General features: G+C 40.8%; 1 protein-coding gene across 4 annotated transcripts in view; it reads left to right on the plus strand.

The window, feature by feature from the left end:
• The first annotated feature begins 308 nt into the window (after nucleotides 1–308).
• The window catches only part of slka (STE20-like kinase a), a 42839-nt gene continuing 30303 nt past the window's right edge, over nucleotides 309–12844 (plus strand). For all 4 annotated transcript variants that reach the window (XM_046358611.1, XM_046358612.1, XM_046358613.1 and 1 more), the window contains exons 1-4: nucleotides 309–1178; nucleotides 5838–6002; nucleotides 9814–9862; nucleotides 12126–12275. In XM_046358611.1, the coding sequence (XP_046214567.1) occupies nucleotides 1026–1178; nucleotides 5838–6002; nucleotides 9814–9862; nucleotides 12126–12275 (517 nt within the window). In that variant the 5' untranslated portion in view covers nucleotides 309–1025. The remainder of the gene's footprint in view (nucleotides 1179–5837; nucleotides 6003–9813; nucleotides 9863–12125; nucleotides 12276–12844) is intronic.

Raw genomic sequence — 12844 nt, forward strand, 5'->3', positions numbered from 1 at the left:
GGTGAGGGTCAATCCAATTGAAAAAAAAATTACATCAGTTAATTAAAATTAAAATATGGAAATGTAAGATTTGATGATGAACTGGAATCGTATTTAGGCCTCGGCTAATTGCACAGGAATAAAACATATCAAGCCTGTTAAATTTCAAATTGAGTCAGGTAACTGAATTGAACAAATTGATATGAAGAAGACTACATTTGAGTGGAATTTGTTTAATGTATTAGTAATCGGTTGGATGGAATTTATCAAATGCTTTGTTTGGCCATGTCAAGGCTTTCATTGCGGCTGCGCTTCACGGGTACGCGCTTTCCACAACATCCAGCAAGGAGGAGGTGGCAAAGCACTCTATCAATTCTGAAGTTGGTTCGGTATGAAGAAATATTCCCTATTAAAACCAACCGGAAGAAAATGAAATGTTTAGAAATGGCCACACCATAAATGACTACCGTCTCGTGGAGCTTAAAGTCTGAGAAACTTAATTTCATTCTCGCGTTTATTTTTCCGTTCCTTGTGACGACAGAGGACTTGTATTAGATTGCGTGGTGGGCCGTAACTACGGGTTATAAGTATGCATTTTTTTATGAAATCGCTACCGCTGAACTTCAAGAAGATGCTGCTAGTCTGTTGAGATCCATTTATTAAACCGGTTGTTACATAGTCTAAGAATGACCGTGTGTGTATTGGGGCAGTAACGTTAATCATCCCAAGACCACCCTTGTGAATTTGGTTGAGAATGATCAAATGTAGCCAACGTGTTATGTGAACTGTTTAATTTACAATAATAATAATGCGCGATTGATGTTTCAGCTCATGAGTAAATGCGGGTATTGAATTGTAGTTTATTATTATTGAGTTTATTTCAAGAATCGTCTGTCTACTTGTCTAGCGGCTAAATGGACACAGTGGCGCGAGCAAGCTGCCCTATTACAGCCTGATAGACACTTGGACGTTATTGGGGATTTTGGATTATTCTTCTTTCTTTGTGGGAGTTGCTGGAAAGGCCACTCATACTAAACTCACAGAAGATGTCGTCGTTCTTCAATTTTCGTAAAATCTTCAAGTTGGGGTCTGATAAGAAGAAGAAACAGTATGAGCACGTACACAGAGACGAGAACCCGGAGGAAATCTGGGAGATTATTGGGGAACTGGGAGATGGGGCCTTTGGGAAAGTATACAAGGTAAAACGAAGGGATATATTATCTTTCAATATAAAATCCATTAAGATCAAGTCTGTAACTCATGATACCTTCGTACAGGAAGTTCTACTGAGAGACATAACTCAACCCCTCCTATCACCAGCATGTCAAATATGCCTTTTTTGTCTCAAGTTGAATTCATGGCCCATCTCATTTTGTCGTTTTTGTTCACCCTTGACATGTCAAATACTAGGCTACCTCAACATGAAATATTGCAAGACTCATTACCTGCCTAAACAGTACCTTTTTTTACACAACCCAAGGGAACATGTCTCACAACTGTTCTATGAATGAATATTGAATATGGTAGTGGTATCCTTACTGAATTATATATTACTGGTAAACAATGACATTTTCAATGCTTATATGTGTCAAAAATTCAGTTTTCAAGGAGTCGCTCTCCTAGAACGGGGCCTCCATAATGATATGGTGGGTGATAAGTGAAAATATAAGGGTTCAAGTTCATACTCCCAGAACAGCAGTGCAGTGGGGTATGAAAGTCCTCATGGCCAGTTGGGAAGGGGAACTCTTTGGCTGCAAAACAAATCAGAATAGTTCACATTCAAGAAGAGCTTATTGTTGACTGTGAAAACGAGAGCAATATGGATTGTTTGAGGGTGTGAATTGCAGGCAGTAAACCTCATAGGAAACAGGATACAGTTGAATAGTTCCCTAGATAAGTGGGCCTTATCAGTCAGATAGGTCCCAGCAGTGTAGACACATCATCATTAGTGAACAGGTACTTTGTTGGCATAGCTCAGGGGTGAGCAGGATGTGCGTTAGTACCATATACTGTAGCAGGTTCTCATGTCGGAAGGTCTGTATGTGGGTGGAAATTTGTGATAATGTACATTGGCTATCTACAGGTAACTGCATAAATAATGGAAACATTTGAGTAATTTAGGGATACAAAGTATATAGAAAACAGGTGGCACCTGAGACAGCGTTTTCCATCACCATCAACAAAACATCAAATTATGGAATTTATCGTAAAATAATGGTGTCACGTCCCTCCAATAGAGTTCCAGACACTGGTAGAATCTATGCCAAGGTGCATTGAAGCTGTTCTCGCTCTTGGTGGCCCAATACCCTATTACGACACTTTATGTTGTTTCCTTTATTTTGCCAATTAACAGTTGTATTAGTCTATTCTTGGCTCTGCGGCTAGTAAGCGAAACCATTCAATAGCCGTCATGCTTAGTTAAGGCCTGAACATTACTCTGTCAGGGTTGGGACCAACACACTGTGAGATAGAACTGTTGATGATTTACCCCCTGCTGTACTTTCTTCGTTGTCGTGTTTGGGACGGGTGTCATCTTTGACCGAGTCAGCAAGATGGAGCAGAGGGAATATCACTGTTTGTTGCTGACCTGTTCCTACATGGTATCTGCTAGCGGAGCTTTGATGACCAAGAGAAAAATATACATTTGAAATCGATTTGATTTTTTCCTCGTGTTCATTAATGTCTAATGTAAACAAATTGTTATCGCATGCGCATGTTCAGGTATTCTATAGGTCAGAAGTCTCTTATTCAGTCCTTGGAGCCTTCCGTGTCTGCTGATTCTCTCCTTTTCCTGGAACTTAACTAATCAAATAATGTCAGTGATTAGCCAGTGAGTCAATTCTCCCCAGTTACCCATGTCTTCATTAGCTGATTAGCAGGCAATGACGAAAGCCAGGACTGGAGACACTGCAGCCCTCAAACAGAGATGGGGAAAACACCTACCTGTTGTCATTGTTTTGTAATTATTTTTCTTGTCATCTTCAGTCAAGCATTCTAATGTTTAATGTCTCTGTCAACATAAGAACATTGTTGGTGTTTCTAAACTGGATATCTTTTGTCATTAGTAAACACATCTTGTCAACTGTTTCATTGAGCTCAGCTCTAATATTATCAGTCACAGATTGTACTTATAATTCCTATCCACTCCCAGTCATGGAATGTAGTAAGTTGAGTTTGCCCTAATGGTTAACAATATTTGGTATTTTACTAGGATCACCATTAGCTGTTGCTAAAGCAGCAGCTACTCTTCATGGGGTCCACACAAAACATGACATAATACAGAACATCAATAGACAGAACTACATATATATTTTTTAAAGGCACACGTAACCTACATATCAATGCATACACACAAACTATCTAGGTCAAATAGGGGATAGTCGTTGTGACACGAGGTGTTGCTTTATCTGTTTTTTGATCCCAGGTTTGCTGTTTATTTGAGCGATATGTGATGGAAGTTCCATGCATTAAGGGGTCTATATAATACTGTACGCTTTCTTGAATTTGTTCTGGATTTGGGGACTGTGAAAAGACCCCTGGTGGCATGTCTGGTGGGGTAAGTGTATGTGTCAGAGCAGTGTGCATAGCCGATCACTTGACCAAATCTGTTACCATGTAATAACAATATCATACCCTGTACACTATTATCTTAGTCATCCCTTATCCTACAGCCATTGTTCCACACTGCTGTACCTTAAGGGAGAATTTTGCTCTTTCACAAACAAATCTCTATTTTTGATGTAAGTGCATGATATAAAAGGTTCCACACTCCTTTTTTCACTTGTTCACTTGTTTTTGAGAAACTTACCCCAACCAGCGATTTACTTCCTCATCCTCATTGTGTACTACAGGGGCTCTGAAAAAACATGGAACAAATGCTGCAAAAAACACCCAAATATGTCCTTTTAGAAACGCAAAAGCTCAGTATAGTGGTGCATGTCTTTAGATGTTGTACACGTGAAATTGTCATTCTATACTTTATCCGCAACATTATATTCCATTTACTTGCGAATCAAGCTGTACTTGGTTGTTTTTGGACCATTTTTTCAGTACCCCTGTACTGTACAACGAGGATGAGGAAGTGAATCACTGGTTTTGGTAAGTTTCTCAAAAACATGTGAAATCGACAAAAAAGTATCTGGACCTTTGTATATTACATGCCATGCCAATACGTGTATGTGACCAATAGCGTTTGATTTGATTTACATCAAATAGAGATTTGGTATAAATAAAAGTGATCCTTTTAATATCATATTCCATGTGTTATTTCACAGCCCTGTAGTGGGTGTGTCATGCTGAGGTGTGGTGGTGTTAGAGGTGGCAGCAATGGGTGAATCAGCTGGCTGGGTCTGGGAGGAAGGGGATTCTTGGCATTCAGTCTGAGTCACAGCTCTGAGCTCACCCCATGACGGGCCGTGGAGCACAGCCGCTGAAGTGGGTGTGAGGACAAGCCAAAGCTCCCTGTCACAACGGCTAATAAAAACAACTGATAGCCCTCTATTCACATACTGTAGCTAGGTTACTTTCCCCTTCATCATTTGAGAGTGCATTACCTTCTCTTCTGCGTGCTTGGGGATGTGCCCATGCTTCTTTAATGTAAATCCCTGGACATGTTTTGATTTGGTGTTCTTGCCAGTTTCCTTGTTATGCTTTGCTAAAGGTCAGACTGTTTCTTGGATATGAACCATCAGAGTTCTTGATGGAATGTGAAGGCTCATGCCCAGTAGAACTGAGGTCATAGAGCCCTCTAAAATAGGAAGGCAAATATGCACAGTGTCACAGGTATGACCTCGTGTTGAATGTGTGACTGCTAAGGCTAGGGCAGGCGTTGCCTGGTACAGACAAAAGGGAGTGACTATGTGTAAATATACATTCTGATGCAGTTCGCTACACTGACACACCCTCTTTCCCTCCTTAACTTTCCTTAACTCCACTAGGTTGGGTCTGTATCCATAAACATTACGGCCAAAGCTTAGCTCAAAATAGCAGCCCCGTCTGCATGAGCGAGAGGAAGTGGAGAATGGAACAATGTGTCATTCTCCCCTTTACATGTCTTCATTTTCAACTAGGTCAAGCCTTTGCAAGTAGCCAAAGGAACATGCATGTATCTATAAGCGTTTGACCATTACACATGGTTGCTTGTTTATGCTTCCTAAAGCCATAAGCTAATACCTTTTTCTATATATCTAATCAAACTTCCTCTTTTGTCAGACCTTGAGCTGGATCCTAAATCCCTTCTTTTTATTGTAATTTCCTACTGTCAATATTTGTGTCTGTTATATGGCTACTGGTCACAGTAACTTAACTGTCATGACAATGTTGTTGTTTTAAAAGCGGAAACATGCATATATTGCTATTAAACAGTATATAAAATATGTTTTGGCAAATGTTTCTACAGTAGTTATCACCGAGGATAGATGTCATAGCTTGGGCATGTGGTATCCGTTGTTCCTGAAATGAAACACATAGGAACAGTTAACCTTGACTCCACACTGTAATTGTCCTGACCCCAGATGCGAATTTGGCCTCTCCTCAAGCTGATTTTCCTGCAAATATAAAGCCTCTTATGTTTTTGTGTCTGAATGATGAAATACGTTCAGAGAAAGATGTGACCTTTTAAAAAAATTGCCTTCAGCTGCTCTACCATAAACCACTCCAATGCTAAATGCTCCAACTCCAAAATGGCAGTGGCCTTTTCATGTTATCGTTACCGTTCATAAATGTCTTTACATTAACCACTATCCATTAGTACGGCTATTAATCTGTTGCTCTTTTTCTGCGGTATGAGTTTGATCGAATGGTGCTTGTTATCAGGGGAATATATTCACTCATTTCCTTTGTCGGTGTCTTTGTTTCAGGCCCAGAACAAGCAGACTGGGACCCTGGCTGCTGCCAAGGTGATCGATACCAAGACAGAGGAGGAGTTGGAGGATTACATGGTGGAGATAGACATTCTGGCCTCCTGTGATCACCGTTACATAGTCAAACTGCTGGATGCCTTCTATTATGAAAGCAAACTGTGGGTAAGTGGGCTCCCTCTGGAGGGATTGAGTTTCTCAGATGTGGAGAACAGGGCCACTGACAGTGTTCACAGTTCACACCACTCACACACTTGTGTGTATACTCATGATCCTGCTAAAGGTCGGGAGTTCACCGTCTAACACTTGAGAAACATCAATCTATATGCACCTCACACAAGTCAAACATGATGATATTCCTAATTTATTCACAAACCAGTGCTTGAGAGATTAACCTTATGATTTAAATAAGGTCACCTCACATTCTCTTATCAATGTCGCCCCTTATTCTCTCTCAAGCCCCAGACTTCACATGGGGATAGTGCTGAGCGACCATTTTGTTTTTATGCATTTTTTCGATCATTTTCGGTTCAATTACTTGAATTCCGTTTAGTTTGTATTTCTGTGATCCCATTGTGCCGTTTCTCTAGAGAGAAATCAGATAATTCACAAGAGAAGTCAAGAACTATGGGACACTGGGTTGAAGGGAGTTGAAGTTTTCACTAAGGAAATATTCAACCTAGTTCAGAGCAGAAACGTGGAAATTAACTACAATGACCAGAATCCACTGCGCTGATTCTTTCGGATACACTTTTACACTGCTATGTAAGGTTAGATACACACAGAACGCATGAGAGAGGAATGTACACAACGACGAGAGGGATAGAGACAGTTTGTGAAAGTACCTTTTCTACTTTGAAGAACTAGTAAAAGGATTTTGTCAGAGAGCTCTGCAGCATCCTTAGGCAGTCTAGTGTATCTAAATAGGATGGCTAAAGACAGTACAGTATGGGGAGCACAGAGATAATGTTAGGTGGTCTGACTGCTACTGCCTGAGCAGAGATTAAATGATGACAAAGTCCTCAAATAAAAACAAAGTAATATACTCAACATAAATATCTGATTTTTTCATAGTAATTTCCTATTTCTGTATTTTTTTAAATCTTTATTTAACTAGGTAAGTCAATTAAGAACACATTCTTATTTTTAATGATGGCCGAGGAACAGTGGGTTAACTGCCTGTTCAGGGGCAGAATGACAGATTTGGACCTTTGTCAGCCCGGGGGTTTGAACTTGCAACCTTGCGGTTCCTAGTCCAACCACTAGGCTACCCTGCCGCCCCAGGTATTGATGTCTACCCAATGTGGACCTGACCTGAAATAATCATTGTCTTTATTTCATAATGCATTTACATTTTTGAAAAATAATCAAAACTGAAGCAAAAACCGTGATTATTTTTTCATAAATGAACCAACCTCAAAAAGCACTAATCACCATCAACTGCTGTGTGAACGCTGTCAGAGGATCCTGTCACACTGTTGGTGTGTTTGGAGAGAACAACAGCGCATTTATGTCCAGGTGGTATCATGTGATCCCCCGCTGTGGGGCTGCAGCCATGGGAAGATAATGGACTGCTACTCTGGGCTTGAGAAAGTGCTAATGAATAATTTAGAGACATCAAACCTTGTAGTGTGTGCCACTGGTTGAGTCCTGAGAGAGATTAATGTGTAACGTATGCCTTTAAAACATGTCAGGCGTTTAGTTAATGTGTGTGAACATTCCATTCAGCCAAAAAAAAGGACTCATTCATACCGAACCCTGTGCAACAGTAAGTGAATGTTGTGAAATATACATAAGGCAGGCACTGCCAGTAAAATGGTAGCTAGCGGCTGATGTCTTATGGCACTGTTAAGGCATAGTAATCAACAATGGAGATCTTTGCTGCTGTAAGGATAATTGTATCATATTTAATTCATGATAACATTAGTAAACCGTTTCAAATGGTTCATTATTGTAAAACGGTTAGCCCTCCATTGATGTGTATCATTACATAATGGATCACCAGTCTTTCCATCCTCTTTGTTTAACTCACTGAATGGGCGTTGTTCAGTGAGGGTTTTGATTGATTTGTGCATCCGATACCTCAAGCTGCTGTTTGACACGTCCTGGCTATGCTCTCATAGATCAGGTGATATAGTATAGTTCACAATAGCTTTTATCAGAGGCTGGTCAGTTTTCACATCTCCAAAACTGCATTAGTTCATGACATCACCTGATAAACCAGACGGAACCTTACCAGTAGGTTAGTGCGCTTACCTAATCCTGTGCAAGTCAAGAATTGCATTAGATCAGCTCGATGCGATGTCTTTGAATAATCGCAATGCACACGATAGTGATGTTTAGCCATGTTGGGGATGTGCATTTCAACAGAGAAATAAGGGTTGCGTTCAGTAGGACTCGGTTGTGTTCAGCAGCAGCAAACGGACAAACTTTTTAAAACGGAAAATGAGTGTTCTTATGTGACATGTTCCTGTAGTACCTCCTCAAAGCATTTTTTTCCATGGTGTGCCAACTGAACACAACACTGGTTTGAGGTTCTGTTCCTTCAATTTACAATTTGCTAAGCCCCACCCCCCTTGGTTACTGTTGCAACCTTGGACAACATTTTCCCGGGAAGCCCAATTCCCCATCCAACCACTGGCGAAATCCCCTCACAATGATCTCAAACGTTTAGCTAGCTACTGAAGGGCTCTGAATTCACTGTCAGCACGCAGTCAAAGCTATATCTACTTTTGGAGATAACTAGTGCTCTCAAATCGTATCCTGTTGTCGACAGCAGATTGGAGATGTATTCATAACGTTCCTAGCTTCGCTAGCTAACATATATTTTGAGAGAAAAAAAAACGTTATATTAAGTGGCCTAGCTAGCGTTAGAAACTTGGGGTGGTCAATAAGACAGAGCTAGCAAACAATATAACAAGTGTAATTTCAGATTTTAAAAAATTATCCAACAGGTGCTGCATTTCAGGAACAACAAGTAGCAAGTACCTCTGGCCTACTGTTCAATTATTTAGCCATTTAAACATACATTTTTAAACAGTTTTTGCCATATCCCTCACTGGCTTTCATGCAATACAAACGTGAGTTTGTCAGAGTTGTCAGATTTTACACAGTTGCTATCTATTGGAGTGCTGCAATTGGTTGCCCGACATTCTGGGATGGGGCTTAGCAAAGGGTCAATTGATAAAGTTCTGTTAATAGTTGTTGTAGAAAGTGTTGGAATGGTTCTAAGAGGTTATGTAGAGTAGACCTCTCATTCCTCTGCTGTGTGTGTGGACCATTGTATCTGAGGCAAGGGCTGCTACAATGACTCTTCCTCTTAGGAGCAACACTGGAGCAGAGCTCAATAGAGTAGGCATTTGTTTTTCCTCACATCTTCCTGTAATACAAATAGAGTGGTCAGATTTGAATTGCTTGCAGTGATGTTGTCTGAGGACTCCACACTTTCTTTGAAATAGAGCTGATGTAAAAACTTGATGTCGTTTCGGCTGCAGATTTATTGGCAGATTAACATCAAACATGCATGCCTAACTGAATCCCTTACAAAAAAAATGAGGAAGTCCCCTTCATGAAGTCTCACACTTGATAAGTTATTGCACTGGTTAGCATTGACCACGAGAATTTGAAGACCTTTCACAAGGTTGCTAAGAATTTCTGCTGTGAAGGATATCTGTAATTGAGTTGTCCCTTTTTTTACATGTGAATTAAGCTCACAGTTTACATACTAGAATGTGAATATATCCACTGTGAAACTCACTCATCTTATTAAATGACACGTTTGTGCATGCAACAGAGTAGGTTGAATCAAACTGTCTCGCAAACGCCTTTTGCGAAGTGCTGTTTTTATCCAGCGCCAAAGAATTTGACCTCAAGACTCCCTCAATTAAAACGTTGTCTTCTGCTTTGAGTGTTACTCTGAAACGCACATAACATTGGGGGGACACATTGGTACAGTAACTGTGTATTTTTCTCTCAGATTCTGATTGAGTTCTGTGCGGGAGGTGCTGTCGATGCAGTCATGTTGGGTGAGTATGGATTTTCAAAAAGGAATACATGGAAAATGTCACTCATCAGTCAGATCAAATGTTTTTTTCTATTTCAATACATTTCAACCAGTGTAGAATGTTCCCTCCACTCAGTGGTGGAAGTGTATCATTATCATAGTTCCAATTTCTTGGACTGGTTAGTCCAGTTTTAATGCCTCAGTACTTTCCTTTGTGTTATTTGGAATTTAAGGAACCTCCCACCATTGGTTTAGCGTTGTATTGGGAATGGCTGATTTGATATTTTAGTCATTTAGCAGATGCTAAGTCCAGAGCAACTTACAGGCGCATTTCGCTTTAAGTGCCTTGCTCAAGGGCACAGACAGATTTGACAGTCTGCTCAAGGATTTAAACCAGCGGCCTTTTGGTTACTGGCCCAATGCTCTTAATAATCGATAGGCTACAAAATTAAGCCTGCAGATGTAACTGGGTGTTACGAATCGCTTTGGCTCATAACAGTGAAAAAGTGAGAATAACCACAGACAACTTAAATTTACCGTCAAACACTCATGGTTTATTTGGTAAACACACAGTAAAGTGGGGCAGGAAAAGGGCCTGAGCTGGACCCAAAGAAAGAAACAAATCTCCCAAAAACACCCCTAAGTTAGTTAGCTGTATTGAAGTAGGCTAGTCTAACTAACCAAAAATACAGTGGGTGGTCCACCCAGTTCTAACTAGTGTTCTTAGACAAAGTATTCCTACGGGTGGTGTATGCCCATGGGCGACTTGTCTTGGTACCCCCTTTTCCCACCATCAAACAAACAGTCAAACACCATAACAAAACAATAATCACAGGATAACGGACAAAGTGACATGTAGTTGCTAAACCAAACGAGAGATTGAGCTCCAGAGAAGGCAACTGAATGGGTTTTTAAACCAAGGGAAAGGGAATGTGATAGGGTAAGGGAAAAGGAGCAGGTGTCTTCTGATTGATGATTGATTGGTGACTGATTGGGGAATGATGATTGTCACCTGTGAGGGGAGAAGGAGAGAAAAGAAATACACACAGGATACGTGTATCTTTAACACTGGGTGTCAGTCTTTACACTGTGATATGTAAGATATTAAATTAATCTGAGTCTTTGAGTTGAGACCACATGTCCTCCATTTTGTAACAACACCCTGTCATTATATTGTACCACACAGTTTATAGTGAGTAGATCACAATTTACACAGGCTGATAATGATAGCACAAATAGCCTGCTTGGGTAATGAGTTGACATAGGCTGCTACCATTCTTCACTCTAAGCATGTAAGTCACAGGGGGTTGGTGGCACCTTAATTGGGGAGAACGGTCTCGTTCTAATGACTGGAGCTGAATAAATGGAATGGTATCAAATACATCAAACACATGGTTTCAGTTTGTAGGTGTGTTTCCTGACCGATTCCGCGTTTGGTTGATGATGTTTGTCCCCCGTGAGACATGGTCGACATTAAAGCCTATTTCACTTCTTCAAAATCCCCACAACAAATCTAAGATAAAACAAGACATCTGTCATTCATTTTTATGTTTTTGCTGAGATTGTTTGAGTTGCGCAATTTGACATCTTAAGGAGTTTGTTGCAGGATTTCGCAAGTAGAAAATGTGCGACATGTTCTACTATGTAGATAATGCCAGGCTGCTGGGCGGGTATGCCTCATCGTGTATGCTATTGGATAGAGTGCAATCACCACAGCTCTTCACCCCATGTTAGTGGACAAATGGACATCATCAAATGAAATCATTTACCCGTTGTAACGCACGGATGGTCCAAACTCCGTTTTAGGTTAGACTGACTTAATCACCTAAATTATCCTATTTACACTTTGTAGTCAATTTTGACACTGGAATAACTGTTTCTGACTCATATTGATGCCACAGGCTGTTTTTCAAAGAGATTCTTTGCTTTTTAAAAGCATTCACTCTTTAAACAGAGAGGAGATGTCATGGTTGAACCTCTTCTGTTGGATCAGGAGTGGTCTAATGGTGTGACTCACTCTACCATGCTGTTGGTCCAGTTATGACTGCTGGCTGTGGGAAGAAGGGCATGGAACAGTGCTCTTTTGCAGTTGATAAGGGTTACAGCCCCATGTCTCCAAATTGTTATGTTTAGTGTGTGTTCACCATGTACTATGAAGGATACAGTACATAAAAGCATTGGTAAAACCTTCATGAAATGTCAACATACGACGCAGAAAGTTCCAGTGGATAGAGATTTTATGGTACACTAAATTCATGTGGATGCTTCCATCTTTGCCTCTGCAGAGCTTGAGAGGCCTCTGACAGAGCCCCAGATCCGGGTGGTGTGTAGGCAGACGTTGGAGGCCCTGGCCTACCTTCATGAGATCAAGGTCATCCACAGAGACCTGAAGGCTGGGAACATCCTTTTCTCACAAGAGGGAGACATCAAATTGGGTAAGGCCTTGCCTCGCTGGACTTCTATTGGCTCTTTGTCTAAGAATATCTCCCACTGTATTTCATGAGTAGTAGGCTGTCCTCTGTTGACTTGCGAATAGGTTTAACTGGTATCCTGAAAAGATATTGTTCAAACGTGACACTCCTAACAGGCTTTAGGCTGGAAAAGTGCTACCCCTTTGAGTGCCTTTGCATCCAGCCCAGTAGAGAATGTAGTGGACTGGACACTGGCCTGATATGTATTGTTCAGAATACAGGTTTCATGATGTGGGCGATTCATCATCATTATTGGCAACATGCAGGCTGCAAATGTATGCAAATTAAGCCTTGGATATGTAAATGATTGCAGTTGAGTTAAGTGATAGCATCCATAGCTACAGTTTCCATGGTGATTCATATGATGTAGGCATACAGAGGGTCATGACGGGGCTAGGCGTAGCCTTAATTAGCAGGCAGTCGCTAGCTACACAACGCTTCATTTGACCTCTCAGATGTACTCGAAGACTGCGTTGAGACACACAGTAACATTCTGAAATAATCACAAGGTACTGTAGCAATGACAGTAGAAG

Source organism: Oncorhynchus gorbuscha, linkage group LG08 (genome assembly GCF_021184085.1).
Source record: "Oncorhynchus gorbuscha isolate QuinsamMale2020 ecotype Even-year linkage group LG08, OgorEven_v1.0, whole genome shotgun sequence".
NCBI classification, from domain to species: Eukaryota; Metazoa; Chordata; class Actinopteri; order Salmoniformes; family Salmonidae; genus Oncorhynchus; species Oncorhynchus gorbuscha.